The sequence below is a fragment of the Oreochromis niloticus genome, linkage group LG9 (genome assembly GCF_001858045.2).
Source record: "Oreochromis niloticus isolate F11D_XX linkage group LG9, O_niloticus_UMD_NMBU, whole genome shotgun sequence".
Taxonomy (NCBI): Eukaryota; Metazoa; Chordata; class Actinopteri; order Cichliformes; family Cichlidae; genus Oreochromis; species Oreochromis niloticus.
The window spans coordinates 8,918,338-8,945,903 of NC_031974.2; the positions used below are offsets into that span (position 1 = coordinate 8,918,338).

At 39.5% G+C, this 27,566-nt stretch overlaps 1 protein-coding gene across 1 annotated transcript; it reads left to right on the forward strand.

Moving 5' to 3' along the window:
* Positions 1-28: 28 nt before the first annotated feature.
* Positions 29-27,566, forward strand: avl9 (AVL9 homolog (S. cerevisiase)). The gene is made up of 16 exons (XM_003439184.4): positions 29-1,067; positions 5,941-6,061; positions 10,496-10,581; positions 11,487-11,558; positions 12,259-12,348; positions 12,442-12,508; positions 12,610-12,650; positions 12,749-12,787; positions 13,817-13,886; positions 14,234-14,709; positions 15,056-15,190; positions 15,281-15,500; positions 15,878-15,995; positions 16,199-16,252; positions 23,646-23,734; positions 25,162-27,566. Exons 1-16 carry the CDS (start codon positions 984-986, stop codon positions 25,287-25,289), a joined length of 1,890 nt encoding a protein of 629 aa, XP_003439232.1. The 5' UTR covers positions 29-983; the 3' UTR covers positions 25,290-27,566.

The window sequence follows — 27,566 nt, forward strand, 5'->3', positions numbered from 1 at the left end:
AGGGCAAGATGTCTGATAACATCCAAGGAAATTCCAGATTGAAATGTAGGAAAATATGAAGGAAATGTTAGTCAACTCGTGACTTTTTCCAAAAGAACTTCAGCCTGATTGCATTTAAAGCCTTTACATTCATTTTGTCCTGCTTAAGACAAAAAATACACTCAATATAATTGTTAACTGTTATCTTATTATATTATGTTACATTGGTCAACAGTGAATTAAAACTTTAATCGGTCATTTAAATGTTTTTATTACGTTATATTAATAACATTATACAATTGGAAATCTCTAGTAATTTATACACGCCTTCCTGTTGTATATGTTTATAACTCAACTTTTGTTACATAACGAAAAACACTGAAAGTAGGTAGGGTAGGTAGGGTAGCTAAATGCCAATTAGTTAGCCTAAACGGGATTAGCTAAAAGGTTATTAGATAAATGCTGATTAGCCAGTTAAAAGCTAATTGTATGCTAACAGCTAATTAGTCTGCTAAAATATGACTAGCTAAATTATTGTTTGATAGTTAGCTAAAAAGTAATTGAATAAGATAGGCAACTAAACAGTTAGTCAGCTAAAAGCTAGTAAGCACAGCTTAGCTAAATTTTATTTTAAGTTGAATTTAATATCAATGCTGAAATTTTGAAAACTGTAATAAAATGTTGGCTTTTGTCTGCACACTTAAGAAAGTATTGTCTAAGTAAATTTGCTCCATTGACTCTACTTAACTGAAGACTGTCCTTGGGGGGGCAATTAGCTGTAAGCTTAAATTTCGGTAAGCGAAAACGGAAGTGCGCTGCGGGGGATGCTCTTGCCCAATTGGCCAGTGAGGACTAAGCGGAAGAGAAAATCATCTCTGCGGTGCTGCCGTCTGTCTGTGTCACATATTCAGGGAGATACAGACAGAAAAGTCGGCCTCGGTTATCTGTGTTTACATCCAATTCCGGAGTTAAAACAACGATAGACTGCGGGTACAGCAGCGGGGATGGAGCCTCAGGGCAGAGACGAAGGGAAGGGGCCGGTGCTGCACATCGTGGTGGTTGGATTTCACCACAAAAAAGGCTGCCAGGTACGTGAACCTCTGCTCCCAGCTAACATCGGCTAACTGCTAACCAAGTCCTCACATTGAGTTGACATAAAGGTGCATTTTCACTAAACTTCTGTACGGTACGAGTGTCACCTTACATCTCTAATATGCGCTTGTTTTTTTAAACAGCGCATGCACAGTCCTGCAGTAATGCGGACATTTATAAACATAAAAACAGTAAAAACTACAGACTTCTCACTGCCTGGCTTCCCTGTCAGTGAAGAGGGGTTAAGAACAGCAGTTTGCTGTGGGCTCCCAGGGTTATATAACACGAGGTCTGCTGCCAGCAGTTCAGTGTTTTCATCTCAGGCTGCAGCATACTCATCATCACTTCTCCTGGACCCTGCTTTTGTCTGGGTATGCACAAAAATGGAACAACAAGCCGATTAATCGATCAGTTCAGGTTTTCTTTGAGCTGTTTAGAAACATTTTCTTGGTATCATGTCATTGTTTACTTAATATTTTAGGGCCTTTTTGGTAAAAAGAAGACACTTAACTGTCACTATTATAGGAGTTGTTGTTGTTTAAAAGCGAAAAATATGTTTTGTGCCCAGCTGACAAGACAGACAGAAGGCATTACTGACTCATTATTCTAGGACTGCACTAAAAAGTTTTAAAAACTCCTGCTCGATCTTGCACTGGCCCTTTACACGACTTGTCAGTTTGAAACAAAGTCTCTCTTTAAAAAGAGCCCCTTCTGTTTAAGCTTGCTATCTCTTGATTGGCTGACTTCCAGAAGCTTGCTGAGGGGCAGGAGCACTCAGTGTTTACCTTTTAATTTTTTTTTAAATCTTTTTAAGGATTTTTACTGCATATGAAACTTTTTGACACTCCAACGAGGAGGTTTACAAGATTTCACATTTGTAGCAGTTGTTTAATTGTGAAAATAATTTGTCTGACAAATCATCACCTAAGACCAAATTGAACTCTGTGTGGCCGTTAATGTAAAGTGAGCTTAACACCCCCGCTTTACTGATTCTAATTTTTCCTCACATTGTTGTTTTGTTCTTCTTCTGCTGCTGATTCAAATTTCATTAAATGTGCAGTTACACACTGAACTTCCTCCTCCTCCTCAGTGGTGTTGTTGTTGTCTCTGCTCTCCATCTGTTTTTCTTTCTGCGGTTTTGCAAACAGCTGCTGCTCAAGCCCAAAGATAAAACAACAGCTTTCCTGATGTAAAGATGAGACCAAAGCCCTGGCAAAGCACCCAGTTTGCAGTCTTTGTTGCCTTTAATGGGCCTGCACTCAGGGATGGAGGTGATGGAGGTTATCTGATAAGGGTCAGCGATCTCCTGCTGGGCGGCACAAGATTGGGTTCCTGGCTCTTTAATCCGTTTCTCTGCCTCTCTTTCACAACCGCCCTCCTCCTCTTATTCACCTGCTGTCCATCTGCTTGCCTGGCAGGATTTCGAGGACTTCTACATGTATTTTTTATTGGAAACCTTAATCAGTAATGCAGCAGGAACATCCATCACACAGAAATATGTTTACTTATATTTTCCCACTTAATTTTAAGCATGTAAATACAAATAAAAATGCACAAATGAGCCTGATTAAAAACATTGAAAGCATGTTTTTTTAATTCCTTACATCTGCAAAGTTTATTTTTAACAGTACATTAAGAAACATTGGCACATACATTACAAATCTGCACCCTAACATGTTTTGCAGTTGGCTCAGTGTGTTTGTTTGGAGGATTACATAGTAACTCATGGACAGATTTGTATGAAAATGCCACAAAATGTGGAGCTTGGTCCACTGCGAGATGGGACAAAATTGGACATTTCATGCACATCCATAGACACTTTAAAGATGTGGCTAATGTAAGGTAGAGCTGCCACAAACGATTATTTTGATAGTTGACTAGTCACCGATTATTCAGTGTGTAACTGCATGATTAGTCGACTAATCAGATCATGCATCCATTGGACGTAAAACGTGCATCTTATTGCACCAGCATGCATCTGCTCTTATATAACTATCATTAGCTTACAGCTTGAAGTGTTTAAGGTATGTGCTAACTAAAAACAAAGACAAGATGATAGTTTAATTAAACTTTTAATGAAATTTGCAGATTGTCTCAGTGAAGTTTAATAATGAACTCAGCCATCTGTTCTTTGCTTTCTAAAATATAAAAGGACATTGGAGTAAATTCTCGACCATCTCACACTTCTGTTTAATCAGTTTTCTGTGTGACGTTTATTCAGCTGTGTGAAAACTATAACTTTAATCTAACTTTAATCTTTAAGCAGTTTTCTGTTCCACTTGTGCGGGTGTTGCTTTCATGAACCTCTGTCACTGTGCCATGTAGGTCCACTGTTTTGGACCCACCCCAAGTACTTAAGCATACTGGCTTAAGTGTTTGGGGGTCCAGGCTGTAACTCCAAAGGTTTTCCTGAACAAGTTGAAAGCTGGATTTTTAGAAATATTTCCTACATTTGAAATTTACTTTGTCTGTATTGACCAAAAGAATAGTTTAATGTCAGCTCCTCGCTCTCTGCCTAAAAATATAAATGAAAAATAAACTCAATTCAGGATGAATAAGCTCAGTAATGGATGCATTTCTGTTCAGAGCATCACTTCTCTGGGGTGAGGAGTGGCACTCTGCCCTGAGGGAGGATTTCCCCATCAAACATTGAATCATTGCTGGTGGGTGTGTCCGAGGTGTTCAGGACCAGCAGGTTTCCAGTTAGTCTTGTTGGAGGGTTTTTGAAGTTTAATTGTTAGTTATGATATTTCTTAGTAGTTTTGCTGTCCTTCTGTAGTGTATATTTAGTATATCTCATGAAGTCATTCATGCATTAATCGATTGGTAACATTGCATTCTTTGTAGTTAAATTACTTTACTTCTCTCTCACTACTTCATGAAACAGGAAATGTGATGTGTATATGAAACTTTCTAAGGTACACTTATAGTCACTGTTGCTGAGCGTTAGTAATTATTTCAAGTGCTTTCACATATGGGGACCTCCTGCTAATTAGGAACTGACCCAGTAGAGAAACGATCAATGGCAGTGGAGAAAGGAGCAAAGCTGATTAAACTAGATGTGAAACATGCAGTTCTCTTTGTCTTGCCATTATAATGAAGTTTGATTACCTGATAGTAATGCTGTTTCTGTGTGTGGCAGTGCGAAGTGATGTTAGGAACTGATTTTGATCTCTGTTGTGTCCTGGCTCTCCCCCGAGGTCTCCTCGCAGGTGGACTTGCCTGAAACAGCTCACCTTGCAGGCATCTGGGTTAAATGCCTGAATGTCATATATCCTCCTGATGTGGAGGAGCAGCTCTACACTCTACTCTTTCGATCTCTACTCGCAGCTTGTGGCTGCTGGTGAGGGTGTGAATGTAGACCGACCAGTAAATCACCTGGAAAGTGTTGTTCGGATAAACTCAATTATCCTGAATACCACATTTGGCCTAGATTCTGGAAAAACTGGACAGAAAGTTTGGACAAAAATATTTGAAAAGGTGTGGGGAACATCTGTTTCGAACTTTAAAAATGATTTTTTTGCAGAAAGTCAACCAGAATAATTGTTAAATATAAACTTTCAGTCCCTTCTGGTGTTTAAGCTACTTGTCTGTCTCTGAGAAATGGAAGAATATTATAGGTAACGACCAGTAATGTAGAGTGTGTTTTTACATTTATTGGGTCTTCGGTGTTCTTCACATTGAGATGTTGTTTTTTTTTTTATTGACTGCCCCCATGAGTCTCCTCTCTTAATCCAAAGCCTTCTCTGATGTAGTTGGATCTCTTTTTGCCACTCCAGTGACACCAAGTTGGCTTGAGGCTTTGGAGAGTGATTGCTCATAAATCCTCTGCATCATAGGATGTGCATGGTATTTGCTTTGCAGGCCTGTTTCTAGGCTATTCCTCTGCACCATCCGTTTCATTGGGATGATGTTCTAGGCAGCTTTTGAGTCAACAGTTGTGGTCGAATTTTGCTTAGGACGGTTTCCTGTCTGAGTGATGTGATCAAGCCATTATAGGAGCTGGCTGAATTCTCACAATACTAATACCTCCTGTGGCAGAGGGGACATTGGAGGTATTAGGTATCTTAGGAGGCATCTTTCCTTTCTTTCATGAAAGGAAAGATGGTAATAACATGCACCGTCCAACTAAACAGGAAAATTAATGATCAGCATTATGTAAATTGCTGCTGCTGTGTCTTCCCACTGCATACCATAATTTTCTAATAGGCAGATGATGTTTAACTTTAGATTTTCATTTTAAGCCCACATGCAAACTACAGATATTACACAACAACAAGAAAATCTGGTTTCTATCAATTATTTGCCTTTTGTGAAGCACTTTGCAAGCCACGTCTTTCTTTTTAACTCCAACTGCTGCAGTAAAGAAATGTTGTTTTTACCACATTGTCCACCTTTAGCCTTCCAAACATACGTGGAAGATTTATTACTTTAGAGGCCTTAAAGTAGGTACTCAATACACAAATGGCTCATAATTAATGATATTAGATTTTAGAATATGTGTCCCAGATACAAGAAACAGTGTAACTATGATAAACACAATTAGAGCCATTAGAGAAAGCATCCCTGTATAAATTTATTATGATTACAGTCACTAAAATACCTCAGAGAAGGCTAAACGTCCAGCACAAAACATCACAGTAAGAAGACGTGGCAAACTGCACCTCCTGCAACTCATTAAGTTTTCATTTGAGGTGAGGGTAAAATGATTAGGAAAACACATTTGAGGTCATTCAGTGCAAGTGATGGAAATTTTCCATGACTTCAAACTCGCAAACGTCCTCATTTGTATTCAGTCTGTTCGCAGATTACCTGTATGAGCTAAAACAGCTTAAATGAGGTGTTATTCTTTGTCTGTTCTTTCCTCAGGTCGAATTCTCGTACCCGCCGCTGATGCCAGACGAGGGTCATGACAGCAACCTGCTCCCAGAAGAGTGGAAGTACCTCCCGTTCCTGGCTCTTCCTGACGGAGCACACAACTACCAGGAGGGTACGGCACAAACTCACTTTGTAATTAAGTCTTACGAAGTCTTAAAAATCTGAGATCCCAGTGTTACTTCATTTGCAGAGTGCTGACAGATTGTTTACAAATGGTGCATTTTTCTGCTGAGACTTCAAACATGCTTTTGAAGCTTGAAGTTTTGCTTTAGGGCCTGTGTGGCCTGTGTGTTCTCCACGTGTCTCTAGGTACTCGAGCTTCCTACCACAGCCCAAAGACGTGTGTTACAGTTACTGGTTATGCGAATGTGAGCATGAATTTGTGTCAGTCCTCTGTTTGTTGGACGGGCTGTACCACAAAGGAGGCTGTAATATAATAGGCATAGGCGTAATTGAAAAGGCATCAAAGTACTGACAAGATTTTGTGTGAATAAAGTGCTAAAACATGTGAATAATTCTAGGTCTCAGATACCTGGCTGCCAATAAAACAGGGTTTAAATCACTATTATTGAAGTCTGTTATTGAATTTTAAAAGTGTGGGAATGAGTCAGCAGGTGCTTCTCACAGAGGTGATAAAATCATGATTGTCCTCCGGTGTTGATGATAAAAGGCTGGTGTCACTTCTGTAAACAGAGAGGTGGGTGTGAGCGATAGTGAGTGACTCGCCTGTTGTGGCTGCGGTCATGTGACAGGCCCGTGCTTCACGCTGACCTGTGAAGGCAAATAGCAGGAACTGAGCCAAGGTTCATATCTGTAGTTTCAACTTTAAAAACTACACTCATCAGCATGGGTTGACATGCAGGACCCAGGAGAGGACAGTTCTCACTTCCTGCTCAGAGCTGTCAGCTGTTTGTTGGTCAGCTCGGTGATTCAGAAGTGAAAAAACGAGGGCTTCATGTAACAGAGACTGCTGTTACACGAAGAGACTGATTAGTAAAAGTATCCAGGATATTCAGAAACAGCCTGAAATAATACACCTTTTAATTTAGTGAGTCATGCTTCTGGACTTCAGTTATCATCCAGGTGGTCACTTTTAAAGGGCTGAAGAACCCAGATCTGGATTCTGGGGTCACTTGCTTTACTTTAATATTAAATATCATTAGAAACTGCTTTGTTAGGTTTATTAAAATATGGTCTTGATAAAAATAGAATTGTTGTTTTTTCCCAAGTCGAGGGCTGTGTTCAGAAGAGGAGGGCCTGGGGAGATGCATTCTCTTTGAAAAATGTTTAATAAAATAAAATTTTAAGTAGTATGCAGATATCTGCAGAGTGCCACTGGCCTATCCTCAACAAATGTCACTGGGCTAGGACTATTGCTGCAACATAACTGAGTGAATTTACTCAGATTTGTCATGCAGTCTATTACACATGTGACTTACATGTGAAAAATCCCCAGTTTGTGACTGGGAGGAGACATAAACACAACCTCAGGGCTCAAAAGTTGGTGCCAGGCCCAAGCCCAAATAAATGGGTGGGTTGTATCAGAAAGTGCATGTGTGCTTCATCAGACATGTGGATGTTGGCCTCTGCTAAGCCCAAAAGTACCTTCTGCTTTACTGAAGTACAGCTTTAATATACTTTTTGATGTTTTTCTCTCTTACTATACTTTCATCTTCTACTCAACTGCATTTTTGAGGCAAGTACTGTAATTTGTACTCCGTACCATTAATTTTACAGCCCTTTTTTTTTTTGGCACAGTGGTGTAGTGGTCAGTAGTCAACACTGATGCATCACAGCCAGAAGGTTCCTGCCTGGAACCCTGAATATTTTCTCCAGGTACTCTGACGTCCTCCTGCAGTCCAAAGACATGTAATAAAGGATGTATGAATGTATGATTAAATTTGGCTTTCCTAAAGTGCCCAGCAGTATCTAAAGTAATTACAATCATCTCCAGCTGCAGCTTTAATGAATCAATAAGTATTATCCAGTAATATAATGTACATGGAGCTGCATAATGAGTAAATAATGCAGGAGGGCTCATTGCTGCATGAGCCTCGACAGTCTACACTGTTGCTATGTCTGATCAATTATTCTGACTTCCTGTGAGCCTAAAAAGTCTCCCCTGAATACGTATCAGCCTGAGCTCCACTCGCACAGCTTTCACTGTAGAGAAATCTCTGTGGATCGGTTCCTTTGTTGCCTCCAGCGTGTTGTGAACTGATTAAGAAACAACAGTGGCTCCTTCTGTGAAACACTAAAGGCAAACGGGGTGTTTCCTGCATATGTTTGGCACTGGAAAATCACCAGTCTCATAAAACTATTTTAAAGCAGTTTAATTGGGGTTTTGTTTACTCAAGCACATATATTTTTTTTTTTTTTTTTTTTTTTTTTTCCTGTATCAGATAATGAGAAATAACTATAAAATGTTGAGATTTCCAGAAACGGGCAGCAGTTTATTGATGACTGCAGTGTTTTGTGCTCTCTCTTTAAGCTATCGCATCCTTGCACAGGTGATCCAGTCAGTAAAAAAGAAAAATGGTGATCTGGTGGAGCAAAATCTGTGTGTCGTGTTGAGCAGAGAGTTGAGAGCTGTATCCTGGCATATCAGGGCTGCTTGGTTGGGTTTGACGTACTGAGAGTGTGGCCTCTGCCCAGATGCCCCTGCCGTTGCCTCCTCTTTAATCTGTGACGTCCACAGTCTAACCTTTGTGACCCTACTGTCGTCTTGTTCAGAGGAAATATTAGTCACGTTGTGAAATCCTCCTCAGCCCCTTTCCTCAGACTGAATGAACGGTTGAGCCCTGAAGTTTTATGCGAGTCTCTTCCTTTCCCCATCATCTTCTTAATGACAGAGGACAGCTGTCATGTCGCTGCAGTTTCTAATCTTTGTGCTGTTGATTGATGATTGACGTTGTTTCTATATTGGTACATATCACTCAGTGAGTGTAAAAGAGGAATTGGGTTGTAAAGCACATGATTTTTCAACCTTAAGTTGGACTCCCAGTCCAAACCAATCAGTAATGAGATTTTCTCCTTTTGAATTCCTTATTCTTGACTTTACATAATCCATAATCATGATGATTTATCTTGTTTTTTTTTTTTTGTTGTTGTTTTTTTTTTTGTAGGGGGTGGATTTATGTGTGTTTGAAGCTCTTGTATGCTAATTTTGAAAATCATTTTTTGAGCTCCATTTTTGGGAAGCAAAACGCTTGAGACGCCTCCGTAAACAAGATTTAAAATGCTTAAAAGGATGATGTGAATTTGGACATCTAGTGCAGCAAAGATTTTAGTTATTCAAATGTCAAGAGTGTCCCTGAATACACCGAAATAGTCCAGCATGACTCTCAAATGCAGTCATCCTTCATTATTGTTTCTGGCCATTAAAAAATTGCTGATTCCAAAACTTGTTGATACTCAGCTCTCAGTAGCCCTAAAAATTTTTATTTATTGTTGTTTAATGAAACAATTATCAACTTGCTCTCAGTGTAAAATAGATTGAATATTCAGTGTTAGACCCGTGTGCCTCTATCAGCTGGAACGCTTAATCTGCTGCCTTGAGTTTCATTCTGTGGTGTCCAATTAGATGGCAGGAAATCCATCCAATGTACAATATACTCTGCAAAATACTGCAACAAAAAATATGTTTGGAAAAAAAAAAGACAAAACAGCACAATGAATAAGCATTTATGTCTAATATGCTTTTTTTCCCTCGCAAGAGTGGCGTTAACGTATTATTGAAATACTAAAATGACTGTTGTACCATCTGATACGACTATCTGAATTTTGGAGCAGAAATTGAGACCCATCAGATGCAGCCATGTTTTTTCGAATCTCTTAGGGTCCAGTTTTGGTGAGCCTGTGTGAATCGTAGCTTCAGTTTCCTGTTGTTAGCTGACAGGAGTCACACCCACTGTGGGCTTCTGCTGCTGTTTTTGTGTGCACATCATCAGAGATGCTCTTTTGCATACAATGCCACATTCAATGTGTCTCGAATCAACTTTCTTCCTCTTTCCGATGTTCAGTTTGAACTTCTGCTGGTTGTCTCAACTGTGTCCTCATGCTGCCATGTGATTGGCTGATGGGATATGTGCAGGTGTCTGTCTTGTAAAGCCGGTTCTGAATTTCTTTAAACTTCTTAACGCAAACAGTTTTAAACAGACTGTAAACTGCACAAACTCTTATTCGTGACTTGTGAGCTGTAGTTAATGTGAACATGAAGAGCGGCTTTTTTTTTTTCTCTTCTTTTTTTCAGCTATCATCATGCAACTTGTAAATGTTTGTTTCTGCCTTCAAGTTTATCCAGTTTGGCAGCTGGTTTGAAAACCTGCTGTCAGCCACTGCAGTCTTCCACAAACACTATCTAAACTTACTGGTTTTTATTGTATTGATTGCCTTTGCTGAAGCTGCTGTTTACCACAGAAAAGAATGCATATCAGTCTAATCTAACTGCACACGAGTGATTTTTCTCATGCTGTTTATTCTTTTGTCTTTCTGCCCTTTAGCATGTGGTATAATAATGTGATTGTATCTTTTTCTTGGTTTGCAGACACTGTGTATTTTCACCTGCCGCCTCTCAGTGGAGACACAAAGTGTGTCTATGGAGTGTCCTGTTATCGCCAAATAGAAGCAAAGGTCAGTTTATGAAGGACAATAGGCACACTTTAATGACCAGGCACCTGTGTGCAGCAGCTCTATGACAGAAAGCTACGCCCATGCCATTTCATCACAAAAGATTGATGAAATGGCATGGGTGGGGAACCATGCAGTTTATGTAAATATATTTTTTAAAAATGTTTTTACTGATTTTGTAAGAGCCTGGTAGCATCTCATTTGTAGCTACTGCTAAAAGGTGTTGGCAAGGTTTGAAATGTGAAGCCAATATGGAAGTGCCTTAAATTTCCTCATTTCTTTAATAGCCACCAAGGTTGATTATTTCTGTTTTCTTTGTATTATTGAAAGGCTTTACCTTACAGTATAAAGCACCTTGAGGCAACTGTTGTTGTGATTTGGCGCAATACAAATACAATTGAATGGGATTGAATTGCCTCATCCCAAAAGCAAGGGTAGTTCCTGAAAGAAAGAGCTGTTTTAGTTCCAGGAGAAAAAGATGCCATTGTGATAAAGTGGCTAAAACTAGAGACAGAGCTGCTAAGTTTGCAGGAAAAGGGTGACGTGAAGTGTGATGATCACCACACTACAAACGCCACGTTTGATTCACTAAACTCATCATGAAAGTTTTTAATATGTCATAGATCAAGTTAGCATGAGGATAATTTTTACTTCAGTGCACTCTGACTCTTTTTGGGAACCATAAAAGTAGCCGCCTGTTGGCTATTATTGTTATTATAGGATGTAAATGTACATTATTAGGTTTCTGCATTTGCTTCACTTCTCAGATCCAAAGCTGTGTCTGTTGTTTGCATTGAGTCTAGTGAAACTGACCCAAACCTTTTGCGCTGTAACTGCAGCAACAAATTAAAGCAGAGCATATAGAGGGAAGTTTATTTCACGTTTCTTTTTTCTTGCTCGTCTTTCAGGCCCTAAAGGTCCGGCAGGCTGATGTCACCAGGGAGACTGTTCAGAAGAGCGTCTGTGTCCTCAGTCGAGTGGTGAGTCAGTCACTGGATGACTTAATTTAATAAGCTCTAATTTCAGTCTAAAAATTAAATTAAGTCAGTGGGCCGTAAAATGTTGCTGTGAGCTCACATGGAGAAGTGGAAGGAAATCGTGTAGAGAGGATGTTTTTATTTCCCGGCACTGTGGCCTCCTCATTTAGGCTCTAAAGTCACTGTCTGCTGATCTATATGTGTCTGTATGTTATATATGTGTCACCATTGAGAATTAAGATTCATAATGTTTTATGTTTTACCCTTAAATGTTTTGGCTTTATAAGAAACTTCAGTTTCTTATGAGGTAATATTCAGAGCCAAACCAGGGTATTCCTTTTTTCCCCATACATATGAATAAATCATACGGTTATATTTACAGTGATTCATTGAGGGGGCAAAACAGTGTTTTTACCAGAAAAAGCATATCAGCATCCCCTTGTCCCTATTGTGATTTCCGCACATGGTTATGTTGCTGTGACAATACAAGTTTTGGGAAGGGGACCGTGGCACCACAGACCCTCTTTTAGCAGTGCCAATTGTAGAGTGGGGAGAAAAACAGAGGCAGGAGGAAAAGCATCAAGACAAAGGATGTTACCACCCATGCTAAATAAATATAAAGCAGAAATTAGCCTCACAGGATTTTTATGGGTCACACTGTACATGACTCACTCACATATGGTGTGTTTGAATTTCCTCGTAGCCTCTCTACGGTCTGCTCCAAGCCAAACTTCAGCTCATCACACACGCCTACTTCGAGGAGAAAGACTTCTCACAGATCTCAATCCTGAAGGTGAGAAAACAGTCAGACTAAACCTGTTTGAGTGAGGTAGTAGTATTTGTACCTTCCAGTCAGCTGCTTGCTCACCTCCTGTTTTCGCTGCAGGAACTGTACGACCACATGAACAGCTCTCTGAGGGGTTCAGCTCTGGACGGATCACAGGTTTATCTAGGTATGTCCCAGATCTATCAGATAACAGGAGGGTTTAACAACAAATCTTAGCTTTTATTTAACCTTTTCCTAAACATTTTTTTTTTTTTCTTCTCCCATCAGGGTTGTCACCGAGAGATCTAATCCTGCACTTCAGACACAAGGTGGGGAACATCTGATTATTTAAAGCACTAAAATTCATCAAAAATATCCTGTTTATTTACCTTTTTTTTTTTTTTTTTTTTTTTTTAAATCTTTGCAGGCTCTCATCCTCTTTAAGCTCATTTTGCTGGAAAAGAAGGTGAGAATTCAAACTGAAATGCATCCTTCCCCTTTTCTTAATATAGTTTGGTAATTGTGAGGTATAGTTCTGTCACTCCTGGCTCTAAGAAAAGACAAGGCCTTTCTTTGGCCTTTCTTTAGCTCATCTTCCCGATGACTCCTTTCAGTCCCTTTCAGGGTATAAGAGAGTCCTGACCCAGTTTTTCTGGCTAAAAAAACATTTCCACCATATTTGCTCTAAATATAACCATATAATGTTAATGTATACTTGGGATTCAGATATTGATCAGTATGCTTTTTAAATTGAGTGGTGCTCAATATTGGCAGATAACCACAGAGACAGATTCAACATAGGAAAAAGTTTGGTGCATCTCTGATTTGTAGTTATTTCTATTTTTAGACTTTTGAAAAAAAAAAAACATTTTTCTTTCTAAAAGTCTCCAAATCTGATGTCAGAGATCAGACATACAAATCTTTTTAGGCATCCACATTCATAGACCATCATACCGGTTATCTGTCCTAAAACATTTAATGGATCGAGCTCAGGTAGTTTTCCAGTTTGCCTTGACAGTAGGGACCTGAAGTTTTGAACAGTTTCTATTAAGAAATTTCTGCTGGAAGCTTTTAGCCACTGTGAATTGGCATGGGATGACCCTTTGGCTCCTTTATTCATTGTATTAGTCTTTTATACACTTGTAGATCCTGTTAAATTCTGTGTGTCTCATCCATTTTTAAATATTTAATGATCTTAGTTGCTGTGAAGTCCACCCTCCATTATTTGACTTAATACATTTTTAAGGCTGATTCCATTACTGCCATTTAAGTCCTGTTAAATTTTAATTAAATGTTAAATTGTTGATCTGTGAATAAGATTTACTCTTTTCTCTGTGTGTGTGTGTGTGTGTGTGTGTGTGTGTGTTTATATATTGTGTTTTTAAAAACATTTTTCTGTGTTTTTCTCTGTTTTGCCTTCATGTCTCACTTCTTACTCTGTGCTCATCCATTTTGTTCACCTCTTTTCTTTCTTTCTTCTTGCTCATGTTTGCAGGTCCTGTTCTATGTGTCTCCTGTCAACAGACTAGTAGGAGCTCTGATGACAGTGTTATCGCTGTTTCCAGGTCAGTAACTCCAAAAGGAAGACAGATCTGGCACTGATCTTTTGAACCGCCATGAATCAGGGCTTTGTGACACCCCACACAGGACTTCTCTGATAAAACTGTTTGTGTTGTTTTTGTGTTTTGGATTCTTGTTTCATTTTATTGATTCTTTTGTTCCAGTTTTGACTTCATGCTCATTCTAGTGACTATTTTCGTTTTTGGCTAACTGTTAGGCATATGACACATTCGTGCTATGCAAACCTGTCCTGCAAATATCTTTGTGCTCTTCCAGTGTGAAAGGCTTTGCAGCCTGTGGTGCAATTGTAGTAGTAGATTGACAGAACGCGTTTCCTGTGATATTCGTGCAGGTATGATCGAACACGGCCTGGTGGACTCGTCCCACTACAGACCTAAGAGCAGTGTGTCAGAGGACCAAAGTTTAGTGGAGAGTGTCTCGGGTGCCGAAGAGTTCGTCTCTGTGTCCGTCACCGACATCGATAGCACCGCCCTTGACCTCGGGGTGGAGACGGCCCAGCCTGCCACAGAATCCTCTGGGAATAGCTCAGAGGGCGACAATCACCACCTCAAGCCGCCCTCACGCATCTCTCCTGAGTCCTCCGAGAGCGAGTGGGAGACTCTCGACCCCAGCGTGCTGGACGAAGGTGGACCGCAAGAGGCACCTTCTGAGACTGAGTCCGAGCTCCCGGAAACATTTGACTCCAAACCCGGAACGCCGATCACAGTGCAGCCGCAGGCAGTCACCGGTCAGGGAGGGGTCACCCAGGGCCTGGTGTCAGGTCTGGAGGAGGATCAGTACGGCCTGCCACTCGCCATCTTCACTAAGGTAACAGCAGCGATGAATGCTTTCTGTTGAGAATTCTGTTTCCTTTGAAGTGGTTCAGTGGTGCAACCCTCAGACCAAAATCCGAGAGGACTTTTGCAGATTGCCGTCTTCTTGTGAATCTTTCCTGAAGTTTTCTGCGTGACAAACAAAGCTTCATGTGCTGACCCTGATTGCACCTGTTCCCGTTTCACCTTTTTGATTTGAAATGTCTTCTTGACACGACTTTATAATTTATCAATATTGGTTAATAATTAACCATTAAAATCTCAGCCCAGACAGCTGGGTGGAGATAAGCAGGTGTACGGCTGTCATAAACACAGCGACCTTTGTCTTTTCTTGTTTCCAGGGTTACCTGTGCCTGCCCTACATGGCGCTGCAGCAGCATCACCTCCTGTCAGACGTGACGGTGCGAGGCTTTGTCGCCGGAGCAACCAACATCCTCTTCCGTCAGCAGAGGCACCTCAGTGACGCCATTGTCGAAGTAAGTCCTGTGTGTGTAAAACTGTTTTATTAACTTTTAAAAATGTAAATATTTAATCTTTTTTTTTTTTTTAATACTACACTGTTTCAGGTGGAAGAAGCTCGTATCCAGATCCAAGACCCCGAGCTCAGAAAGATGTTGAGCCTGACCACAGCAGACCTGCGCTTCGCCGACTACTTGGTCAAACACGTGACGGAGAACCGCGACGATGTCTTTCTGGACGGGACGGGCTGGGAGGGTGGAGACGAGTGGATCAGAGCCCAGTTCACCCTCTACCTTCACTCCTTACTGTCTTCTGCATTACAGCAAGGTAAGACAATCAAAACTGTTCACGATACTTATAAAATAAATAAAAAAATAAACACCTAGAAAGGCTCGTACAAGTAATCACATTTCCATAAAACACATCTGGGAGCTTGTACGCATTTAGAAATGGACGGGGCGTTTATATTAGGTTTAATGTCTTTAACTAAATGCCCCAGAAAGAGACAAGATGAGCGGGATAAATAAATCTATCCAGCTTTTCTCCATCTGATAATTGGTTTTAACTTTATTTCCAATGAGTACAACTTACATTAAAAAAAAAAAAACCCATAAAGCTCTCATCCTGTTCAGATGCTTTGCTTGTCAGGTTCCATATTGCATGTAACTGAATGCCTGTCGTTATTTCCCATCTCTTCCTTTCAGATAACGAGCGGCTGCTGGCAGATTACGGGGCACCTTTCATCACAGCGTGGAAGATCACCCACAACTACCGGGTGTGGTATAGCAACAAGCACCCCGGCATGACCGCCGTCACCCCAGGGTAGGTGGACAGGAGGGCGACTGACCTCTGTTACCTGCAGCTGTTGATATCCAGATTTAAAACTTGACAGTAGCAAAAAGGAAACAGTTTATAATGACCCATAATTTGCATTGCAGGCTCTTTTGAATGTTTCATATTTGTTATTCATGATCCCATCTTTGTTTTAATGAGCTTATTTTTACTGCTTGTCTTCTCCGTTGTAGACATCCGTTCCAGGGTCAGTACAGCGTAGCCGACGTAAAGCTACGACTCTCACAGTGAGTGCTGTTTCATGTTATCTTCTTCTTATCTTCTTTTTCTTCTCAAAATCAGGAATTTGTATAAAGTTTTAATAGCAGATAAGATGCAGGGTGAAGCTTCACCCCATCACTTGTTTTCTGCAGTTCAGAGCATGTATGTTGCTGCCCTCTAGTGGTGGTTAGAAGAAGTCAAAGCTGCAGCAGCAGAGAGAGGGAGAGAGAGAGTCCGAGAGACTAGTCTTTAAAGTCGTGCTTAAAGACCATCTGCAGAACTTTCCCTTTTTATTAAACCAAACACACAGTGTGAAAAGTGACACCTGAGACCTTGCCCCACCTTGACTGTAGTCGTCACAAATTAGGGTGGTCACACGAAACCTTGGCTGATTGTGACCCACACCCATTTTCATACCTTGGCTTGTGTGATTAGGTACAAGATCAGTAGGGGGGGGGGGGTCCATGACCCTCTGAGGGACACTCTCAGTAGGGCTTAAAAATCAGACTCTCCACCAGTTCCTCTTTGAACCGAAGAAGCTTCTCGGATGAGAGGTGAAACGCTTTCAAGAAACTTGAACAAGTCCAGATGCTTTTCTTTCCAAGCTACTTAGACTACGATGACCTTCATGACTGAGAACCTTCAGACATGTTTTGTTGGTACTAAACTCTGTATTCAATACTGTTGACAGTTACATTATGCATATATGCTGAGATACTGGGTGTGTGTATGAGGGTCTGCCTAGGAGTGGTTCTCTTCACATCTGCCTGAACGATAGTTTTCTGTGCCTGCTTCAGGCCCCCCCCCCCAGTACATTCTGAGCATTTTTAAGATAATTTCTCCTTGTTTGTTTCCCCCTGCCAGACGTATTTTTACTTAAGGTACAACTTTAAGTATCCTTCCCACTTTTGCTAAATCCTCTAGCTTTTACTTTGAAGGAGCTGTCTAATTTTTAACACATGCAAAAGTTGATATATTTATACTGTAAAAATCTTGATAGTTTATTTAAAAAAGGCCAACGTTACAAATAATGATGCCAGTGTTTGTGCAGGTAAACCCTATGAGCCAAAGGCTTCAGATTCCTCTAAACACAGTTCCAGACAGTGTTTTCTACTGTTGGCTCTGTGTAATGTCACAATGAGGGGATATCAGTTTTTTTCAGACTGGCAATAATATGAGAGTCTGCACCAAGGCCCAGTAAAATATAAATAAAGTTTATTTTGAACTTTGAATCATGCAATTGTTACTCTAAAAAAGTCCAAGGATGAAAATATGGAGCTGGAAATGAAAAAACAGTGTTTACTTAAAATGCCAAATGAAGTAAAAATAAGTCAAAATATGGGAGATTGAGACTCCCAGCTCTGAAGAATGTGTTTTTAAAATTTTAGCGTCTCTTTTTAGACCCGCTGATGATTAAATTTTCAATGGCTGTCAGGCTCAGTGCACCCAAACACCCAGCTGTGAATACTTTATGAATACAGTATATGACAAGGAGCAGCAGGCAGCGCGTCGCTTGGATGGATATAGCAGCTCAGCGGTCAGTGTCGACTCGGGTCGGGGGTTGCGGTGGCAGCGAGGGTCTCATATCAGCCGCAGTCATTAATTATGAGTGAGTTTCATTCTCAAAAACGGAGCCAGAAACTTCTTCAGCCTCAGCTCCAGTTTCATTCCAGGAAGTGTGGATGAAAGGCGACTCCGTCCACAGCTGGAGTGCCACGTCTAGTGTTACGCTTCAGATAAATGCCTCCCACCACACACACACACACACACACACACACACACACACACACACACACACACACACACACACACACACACAGTGGAGAGTGTCTAGATCCCTAACTTAGCTTCATGCTAAGATCTGCTTGGCTGTCATACCCAAAGTTCTCGCTTTACCCTCTGGTGTTCGGTGACATGGCCCCTGAGAAATTTGTCGTAATGCTTTAGTAAACAAACACACAGATAGACAAACAGCACAGGGTTAGATTAGTGTAACTGCGCAGCGTCCAATCAGGAGACTTCTACTAGATTAACAGACACCCCTGCGCGCTTTTAGCACATTTACTTTGTCTGAAAAATTATGAGAGTTTTAAATAGTTTTAAATATAATAAAACATATTTTACAGTTTAAAAAAATCATAAATGATTGAATAATTTTTAAAATACTTTTTGACAATCGGAGCAGTGACTGTGCAGTAAGAAGTTCTGGTAATCGGCCCATAGAAATGACTTGATTTAAATTTGGCTTGTGTCCCGATTAGGATCACGTTCCCGTTAACCTCTGGATGGCTTCCAGTACGGCTGCTATATTTAGATCTGTGAACATCTCCGTTTACTATGAACAAAATCCTTGCAACTGTTTATTTCCATAAAGACATCAGAATCAAATATCAAGTGACACTAAATAGGATGAAAAAGGTCACCGATGTATTACAGTTATTGAACCAAGCACGCGTGAGAGTTGTCTTTTAGTAGAAAATAAATAAAAACAAACACAACAGAAACACTGAACGGGTGTTTTTACACATGCAATATAGAATATAAGTATAAAGAAGCCAAAGCAAAAATTAAAATAGTCACAAAAAACAGTATAATTGTTTGTGACAACATGATTGTGTCATTATGTTTATTTATTTATTGCGAAATAAAAATAGTCTTCCAATAGGAAGTATATTTGGTGTCTGCAGGACACATGTTGTCCAGATGCTTTAGTATCATCATGGCAACCAAGAAAACAGAGCTTTAAAATGAGTAGTATGCACTGTACTTTTTTTCTAAACATAACCAAGTCTTCAAAATCTTCTTTTTTTTCCACAGAAAACATAGCATTATGAAGATGTTTAGCCAAGTCATTTTAGTATTTTAAATAGAGAACTTCAAGTAGAAACGCAAAAATCTCTGACATAAATGACCCAAACTCGGGTCTTTGGTGTGAACCATGTGAACGCTTCACCACCCAATCCCTCCAACTTCCTGTTTCTCCTTTTAAAAGTAGAAAATATTGATTTTGTGTACATATATCAGTACATATGAGACTGTACAGCTGAAAAATTGTGCTCAGTCAGAAAAATAAGGAGCGGAAATTCATGTGCAGGAATATAGAGATTTAAAAAAAAAAAAAAAAAAAAAGGAGGAAAATTTGTATTGAGAAACAGGAATCAGTAGATTAGAAGTCACGAGTGTTTTGCAACCTGCTGCATGAGGCTGCGTTGTAAGGCCAAGACAGCTATGAGTCACACCAGTCAATAGAACATTTTATATGCTGTTTTATCATACCAAGAAAGCTTGTTGGGTTTTCTTTAGTAACATGTCTCATCGGTGACCTTCAATTTATTTATTTGGTGCCCGTCAGTCTCAGGACACTCTTGACCCCAAAGAGCTCAAAGAGCTGCCTTGGTGCTTCTCATCAGCTGGAGAATCGGCAGAAAACTCTCCCCCTGTGTTTCCCTGCATCGGTAAACACAGAGCTGTTTTCCTGCAACTTGAGACATCACGGCTGGGGAAGAGGGGGGGACTGGGGTTAGTGGGGCGGATGGTGACGAGCCTGATGTATCCCACTGCTTGGGAAAGTTTAAAAGAAGGCTGAGTCTGTGCACTCCACTCAGCTCATCACTGGATTAAAGAAAGAGAAAGACTCAGTGCTACGCTTGACTTCCTTGTGAATGTGCTGTGTTGCATGTGTATTATTGAAGCACCAGGAGGGGGCTACTAAAGGCCAACTCTTTTCATGTCCCCTTGTCATCAGCATTGGACAAAAAGCAGCCGGTGGCAGAGATGCTCTCAGAAAACAGTCATGTGATGAGCTGCATGGCTGCAGAGACACGCACACACACACTGATTCTTTATTGTTGGCGTACCGCACTCTGCTACATAAGGAGCTGTTTATTTGGGTCACTCAGCTCGATGGAGAGTGCACACAGAAGCTCTGGGCTTTCTGGAAACCAGTGTGAAACTGGGTGGCAGGTTTACATGTGAGCCACAAAGTTTCCATTATTTCACCCCGATTTCCCCTGAACACATTCAAAGTTAAGATTTTTTCCAGTTCTGCAGTTCATCTCTCTCAGAGCACAGTGAGCAAAACATTTAAAACCAGGATTCTGGATCTCGTTCGTTAGTATTCATTAGTATTAAACTAATACTCCTCTAATTTTAATGTATTTTTGATCATATGTGAGCGTTAAGATCTTAAGTAGGTTTACTTAATCATGTAATGAATAAACATAAACCACTAAACCAGTGTCAAGAGCCATCCTTAACCCTCAAGCGACCAGGCTATTTGAGTGGCTAAAAATATCCAGATGGGATCACTTGTGACATATCAGGAATTCAGTTGTTTATGTACCAAACAAGGAAAACAAGGGACAAAAAGACAAGAACAAACAAACATATAATAAGTACAATTCTCAAATAAAAAATTGTTTGTTTGTTTGTTTGTTTTTTACTGGAAAATTGTAACATTTTCCTGAAAGGGGGGAAAAAAAAAGAAGAAAAATGCCAGAAATTTTCAAGGAAAAAGTTACAAATTTATGAGGAAAGAAATCACAAGTTTCTTATTCTGTTTTAAAATTATTTTAAAAATCTTAACAAAAAAAAAAAAAAAAAAAGGAACAAATTTATAGGAAAAAAGTGACAAATTCAAAATGAACCCTTTAAAGCAAATTGTGTTCTGGGTTTTCTTTTTCCCCCCTAAAAAAACCAAAATAATTTCCACAATATATTTTGTGTATTAACTTACAAAAAATGCCGGCTGTAGCAAATAGGATACAAATGAACTCTCATATATATGCAAATTAATATTTATTTTATTTTAAAGACCAATCAGAAGGTTCAATAAACACACAATTCTCAAAAAATGTTTTGTTTTTGTTTTTTAAATTTCATGGTTAAGGCTTTAAAAGATTTTTCAATTTTTACATCCTTTTTTTTTTTTTTTTTTTTTTTTTTACAGGAATACTTTCTTGTTAATATAAAATCAAAGCCGATAATATCAAAACAAACAAACAGCATATTTCCACAATTTCTCTACATGAAACTAATGTAACAGTTGTGAAATTATTGTTCGGACACATTTTTATGATAAGAAATTGTCATAACGGCACATGTCAACAGACGACTGTGATCATAAATTAACCCACGTTAATATAAAGAAGATTATATGGATTACGTTTAAAAAAAGCTTTGTTTAGTGTCAGAACGTTTAAAATAGTCTTAAATCCAACATGATAGTAATTGTTAGCAGTGCTAATGGACTAGATTTTACCCAGACGTTAGACACTTACATCAGGATAAGCCTTTGTCAACAGGGACATGTTTGCAAGACCAAAAAAAAAAAATTAAATGGTGCTTTTGTCACTTACTGAAGTATTTGATATATTTTATTTTTCTAGATTTATACTAAATTTGGTCTTCAAGAAACCCTGGGAACAATGTGCTGCAATACATTCATATACAAAAGATGATTAAACAAGTTTCAGACAACCATCCAAACATTATTTCTTCTTTTTTTTTTTTTTTTGGACTACTGGTGGCGCTGTTGAGTCGGTGACGGTAACAAATGGGGTGCTGTGTGGAAATATAAAACAAACAAATTTTATTTTATTTTATTCTTCGTTTAGGAAACTTCTACACTCGGTTATATTCGGTTGCTTTAACTTGCGTGACCCAACTGCCCTGCTGGGATTGTCCGTCAGCAGGTCCTCTACTTTAGCCAAAAAGAAGCACAGCGAGGAGAGATTCCTGCCGAGGAAATGAGCAGCCACAAAGCTGGATTATTGATCCTAGCAACATGGGCTTAGCAACCGCAGCTTGTTTGGCGGATCCACTTGCGGGCGACGGCACTGCAGGACAGCCGTCTGACTCCAAGACGCCTCAGAGTTGACGCTCCGCTGCTCTGCTCTGCTTCTGCGGAGAGCGGTGTCATGTTGATGCTGCTCTGGCTCTGTGTGGTTTGAAGGAATGATGGCACTACGCACACGTCTCATTTTCTGTTTGGTTTTAGGTTTCATATGTAGACTTTACATCCTGCAGGCCTCTCAGAGCCACTCTGAATCTTGGCAGCAGTTTTTCTTAGTGGAAATCTTGAATGTTTACTTTAAAATTCACAGTTATTGCATTGATTAAATTTTTTTCTGCCTTTTGATGTGTATTAACAATGGCATAATAGGGCCAAAAAAAGGGAGGAAGCTCCCGGGAGAGGATGGGTTATATTAGAGAAATGTCACAAATTTATGAGGAAAAGAAACTCACATATTTGAAATTTAAAAAATGAGTTAATCCAGATGAGTTAGCCAAAGATGCACAAGAAAAATTCCTAGACATACATGTACATTTATGCTGGAAAAAAATACAAATATATTAAAAAAGACCTGCAAAGTTATCATAATTAAGACATGAATTGACAATTGACAGAAACACCCTGAAACTTTATAGAATAGAAAGAAGTCAAGAGAAGCATAAAAAAGTAAAAAGTTATTGAAGAAGAAAGTCGTGTCAGGGGAAAGAAGTCACACATTTGGGGGAAAAATATCAGTTATATGAGGATGAAAAGTTTTATAAAAACCTTTTTTAATGAGTCCCTGCAGTCTTTTAGGTTAAATATGGCCATAAATATGGAGAATGAAAGCAAGAACCTGCCTTCATATTCATTAAATCCTCTGTCTTAAAGACTTTCTTGTTTTCCTAAAGCATTTTATTTAATATAACATAAACAAAAATAAGACAAATTGAGACTAGCAGCTGAAACAGACAACATATCTTTGTTTTTGCTAGTTGGCTCACAGAACAGATGTGTGTTGAAATCCAGTGATGTAATCTTCACGTGTGGTAGCTTTGTTTCCCAACATCACTTGTAAGTGCATCCCAAACCTCGGCGTTGCGGGCCTCTGGTTTGATTTTCATGTGTAGTAAACTCGACAGTAAGTTTATGTTCAGATGAAATAACGGCTGATTAGAGGCTTGAGTGACAGACGTCTGCTCTCTGCAGCTGCTGACATATATCCCCATCGTTTTTAACAACGCTGCTGTTTGCCCAGATGATGCAGGAGTGAGATTCCTGCTGAATGTCAGGTCAGCGGGGATCCGCGTGAAAGGTTGTGTGCTGGATTAGCGCCAAGCTGCTGTTCAGATAAAGCTAGGCGCGGCTGCATTTAGCCCTACATTTGTTGTGAAACTTAGTCGTCTTGTTTCCGCTGTTGGGTCAGCTCTGATCATCACATTCACCACCTGTGACTGATGCTCAGTCTCTTTGCTGTTACATAATCCCCTTTAACAGGTTGGTGCAACATTTAGCAACAGCACGTTTATGTGGTTTCTTTCCTGGAAAGGAGGAAGAATTCCTTTAGTGTCAGATTGTAGACAGGGAGACAATAGACAAGAGTGCTTGTTCTGGGCGTTTGTGAACCTTTTGTTTTCTCTTTGCAGCTCGGTGCAGAACAGCGAGCGAGGGAAGAAGATCGGAAACGCCATGATGACAACCAGTCGCAGTGTAGTCCAGACCGGGAAGGCAGTCGGTAAGGCAGCTGCTCAGTTAAACCCAGATCAGGCCGTCAGACAGCAAGGGTTTTGCTTGTTTTTAATTAATTTCTGCACATTACCAGTCAACATGTCATTAAAGTGCAAACTTTCAGCTTTAATTCAGCGTTCAGTATGAGCCCCAAAGAGATGACGGTACAAGTGAAGTAGGCCATCATTAGGCTGAAAAAACAAATCTATTAGAGAGATCCAACAATCTGGTACATTCCTAAAAAGCAGACGGGCTGGCTCAGCAACACCAAAAGGCCTGGAAAACCACTGAAGTGGATGATCACAGAATTCCATGGTTAAGAAAAACCTTTTACAAAATACAACCAACTGAAGAACTTTTGAGGAGGTATACATATCACTGTCAAAGGCAAATATAAATGAAACACCAGTTACACTCAAAAAACAGGAACACTATATAGGACTTGAACGACTTATGGCAGGAATGGGGAGCTCCAGGCTTTCAAGGGCCAGTGTCCTTTAGATATCACCCTGGGTCAACACACCTGAATCAAATGATTAGTTCATCAACAGGCCTCTGGAGAGCTTCACGACATGTTGAGGAGGTAATTTAGCCATTTAAATCAGCTGTGTTGGATTGGCGATCGTGGCTCAAGAGTTGGGAGTTCGCCTTATAATTGGAAGTTTGCCGGTTCGAGCCCCGGCTTGGACAGTCTCGGTCATTGTGTCCTTGGGCAAGACACTTCACCCGTTGCCTACTGGTGATGGTCAGAGGGCCCGGTGGCGCCAGTGTATGGCAGCCTCGCCTCTGTCAGTGCGCCCCAGGGCAGCTGTGGCTACAATGTAGCTTGCCATCACCAGTGTGTGAATGGGTGGATGACTGGATGTGTAAAGCGCTTTGGGGTCCTTAGGGACTAGTAAAGCGCTATACAAATGCAGACCATTTTACCATTCAAACACACATCTAAAACCTGCAGGACACAGGCCCTTGAGGCCTGGAGTTCCCCCACCCCTGACTTATGGCATGGACATGGAACCAGGAAATGGAACCTTCACTTCAATTTCAGCTTACTTTTATTTATATTTTGCCAAATTACCACAACAGTAGCTCTCAAGGGAATTTATATTGTAAGGTAAACACCAAGCAGTAAAGTACAAAGTGATAATGAACCAAAGCAAACCGCAAAAGCAAACCAAGAGTTTGTAAAGGGTAAAGAAATGGAGTTTTCTTCAGTGACTTAGTTACCTGATCTCTGTCAAACACAGGATGCTTTTAAGTCTTTAAATACAAAACTGAATGAAGTTTTATAAAAAACTGTTGCAACACTTGCAGACCTAACTGTAACCATGACTGTGCCCACATTAAGTAATCATATGTCTACTGTAAGAATTCGTTCTGGTGTCACTGTGGGAAAAACAAAAAAGTAAAGAGAAATTCTCTATTTTCCACTCTCAGGTCAGTCAGTGGGAGGGGCATTGACCAGCGCCAAGACGGCCATGTCCACCTGGTTCTCCACATTGGCTCAGCCGGCACCAGCGTCCACCCCAGCCTGTCCTGAACCTGGCACTGCAGTCAAACCGTGACAACTGGCAGCCCCGAAAATCCTCATTGACTCTGTTTCTGTCTCATCTTCTGATTGTGAAGCTTGGGGGGCCGACAGAATGAGCACTAGTTTCATGAAGGATAATAAATCTCTATTCAAAATCAAACGAGAGCCATCTGAAACATACAGCCATAAGTTGGTGTTTCTGGCACTTTTTCCAGCATCATATTTGCGGGGCACATCCCAGACAAGGAGGCAGACACTGCCTTTGTGTTCCCTGTACAGTCCATAACCACTGTGAGCCAGAGACTGCCACTGCTTTTGATCAAAGCCAGAAAATTCAGCAGGTTGCATTATTATGTCTGACCGCCTCTTTCTCATTGCTGCCGTTTGTATTGCTGGATGCTTTCCTGTGAGACACTAAAAATGCTGTTTTGGGGTTTGCGGTGTTCACTCTGTGCTGCATATTTATACAGTTTGTCTAAAAAGGTGACTATTTTGCTGAGAAATGAGATTAAGTAAAATATATGTAAATTAGTCACAGGATTGAATGGAAAAGCATGATCTGTGGTCCCTTGAAAGTTTTAATGGTACACATTTTAAATGCAGTCTGGATCCTGTTTACCAGTCCTCTGTGGTAACATTGTGGTTAATGCGGTAACAGCGTGAAATATAATGTATCACTTACAAGAGCAAAGCAAGTGGTAATGAATCAGAATTATCCTTTTTAATTCAATAGGATTGATTTTAAATGAAAAAATCAAAACAAAAACGTATAATAGTTGCTAACATCATCAAATTTAGCAAGCTAATGGTACTTTTCAGCTAGCTTGAGGAAAAAAAATATTATAAGGAACATTACTGATTGCTTGATTCTTTTCAAACAAATAACAAACAAACAAACAAACAAAAAACCACCAAACAAACAGCCAGGGAAAGGCAAGTTAAAATTTCTGTATTATTTAAAATTTTTGATTTACTTCTAAGTTGAAATTACAAGATACCCAACTTAAAATGTCGACTCTTCTAGAAACTAACCTGAAATTGTAATTTATGGATAGTAAAGAAGTCAGAAACAAGCTTTCATGGAAAACATGCAGTTATAAAGATTTACTTTTTTTTTTTTTTTTTTTTTTTTTTTTGAATATTGTTTTTAAAAAGAGAAGAATTTAGTAAGATTAGTTTAACCTTTTTTTTTTTTTTTTAAGCAAAAGTACCCCCCTAAACTAAAACACACAAGAAAATGTTACTTTACTTTTGAACTAGCTTACAAGTAAAAAATGTAATTGTGAAGGTAAAATTAAATTTCAGATTTCATTCCTTTCAGATGGAACTTCAGACTTCCAAGTCATTGTGATCACGACATCGTGTTTATGACTTGAAAGGTCATCGACCTTTAAATCTTTAAAATCTTTGCAAATGCAGGAACTAATATGTGAACACTATTAACATGACCATAAGACACTAATAATGTTACAAAGAGAAATGTCGTGTTGATGTGACTATTGAAATGAAGTTAACCAGTTAACTTTGTTTGAATTTTTCTGCTGCTGTTACTAGAAAAACTTTTTTTTTTTTTTTTTTTTTTAAAATGGCAAATGTTAGCTTTAGCTAAAGGAAAAGCTGATGTAAAAAACCCCCACCAATGTTACTTAAACTGGCTTAACTTGGCTGAGGGGAAATAAAATAAAATAATTAGTTATTTTATACAATAACGGAAAGGAGTTAAAAAGGAGAAAATGGGAAGCATTTTTTTTAAACTAACTTCTAGCTTAAGTTACTGAGTCCACTGTGTTGTTTAGTATCAAGTATTTTTACATGTAAATGTTTTTTATTTGATTTACATTTTGTCTGTTTGGTGGAAATATGTAATTAAAAACAGTATAAAATTGAATTATCTTTTCAGTTGACATTACTTGATTAGTCATAGCTCTAGATTTGATTCACTCCTAAATAAACATTACAATTTCAAATTTCAAAACCCGAACACGCTGTTATGATAACACCACAATGTTATTACAGAAATCCTTGTGAACCTTGTCTGATTGTGATGAAACCCAGCTGTTTGACAGGGTATTATAATCCCTTACCTAAGCCTTTTTGTACTTTACTGTCAGTATACATGCATAAATATATTTTAAAGTATATTTGAAGATGGTAAAGCAGACAACTTATTTATTTGATGTGTAACTTGTTATCCCATGACTCTCCATGTTTTGTTGTAACAACACTGGAAAACATCCCAGGCTGTGGACCACTGTGTATTTGCACAAAGCAGCTGTTATATCTTCTTTTTATGGATCTTTACCTTGTATAA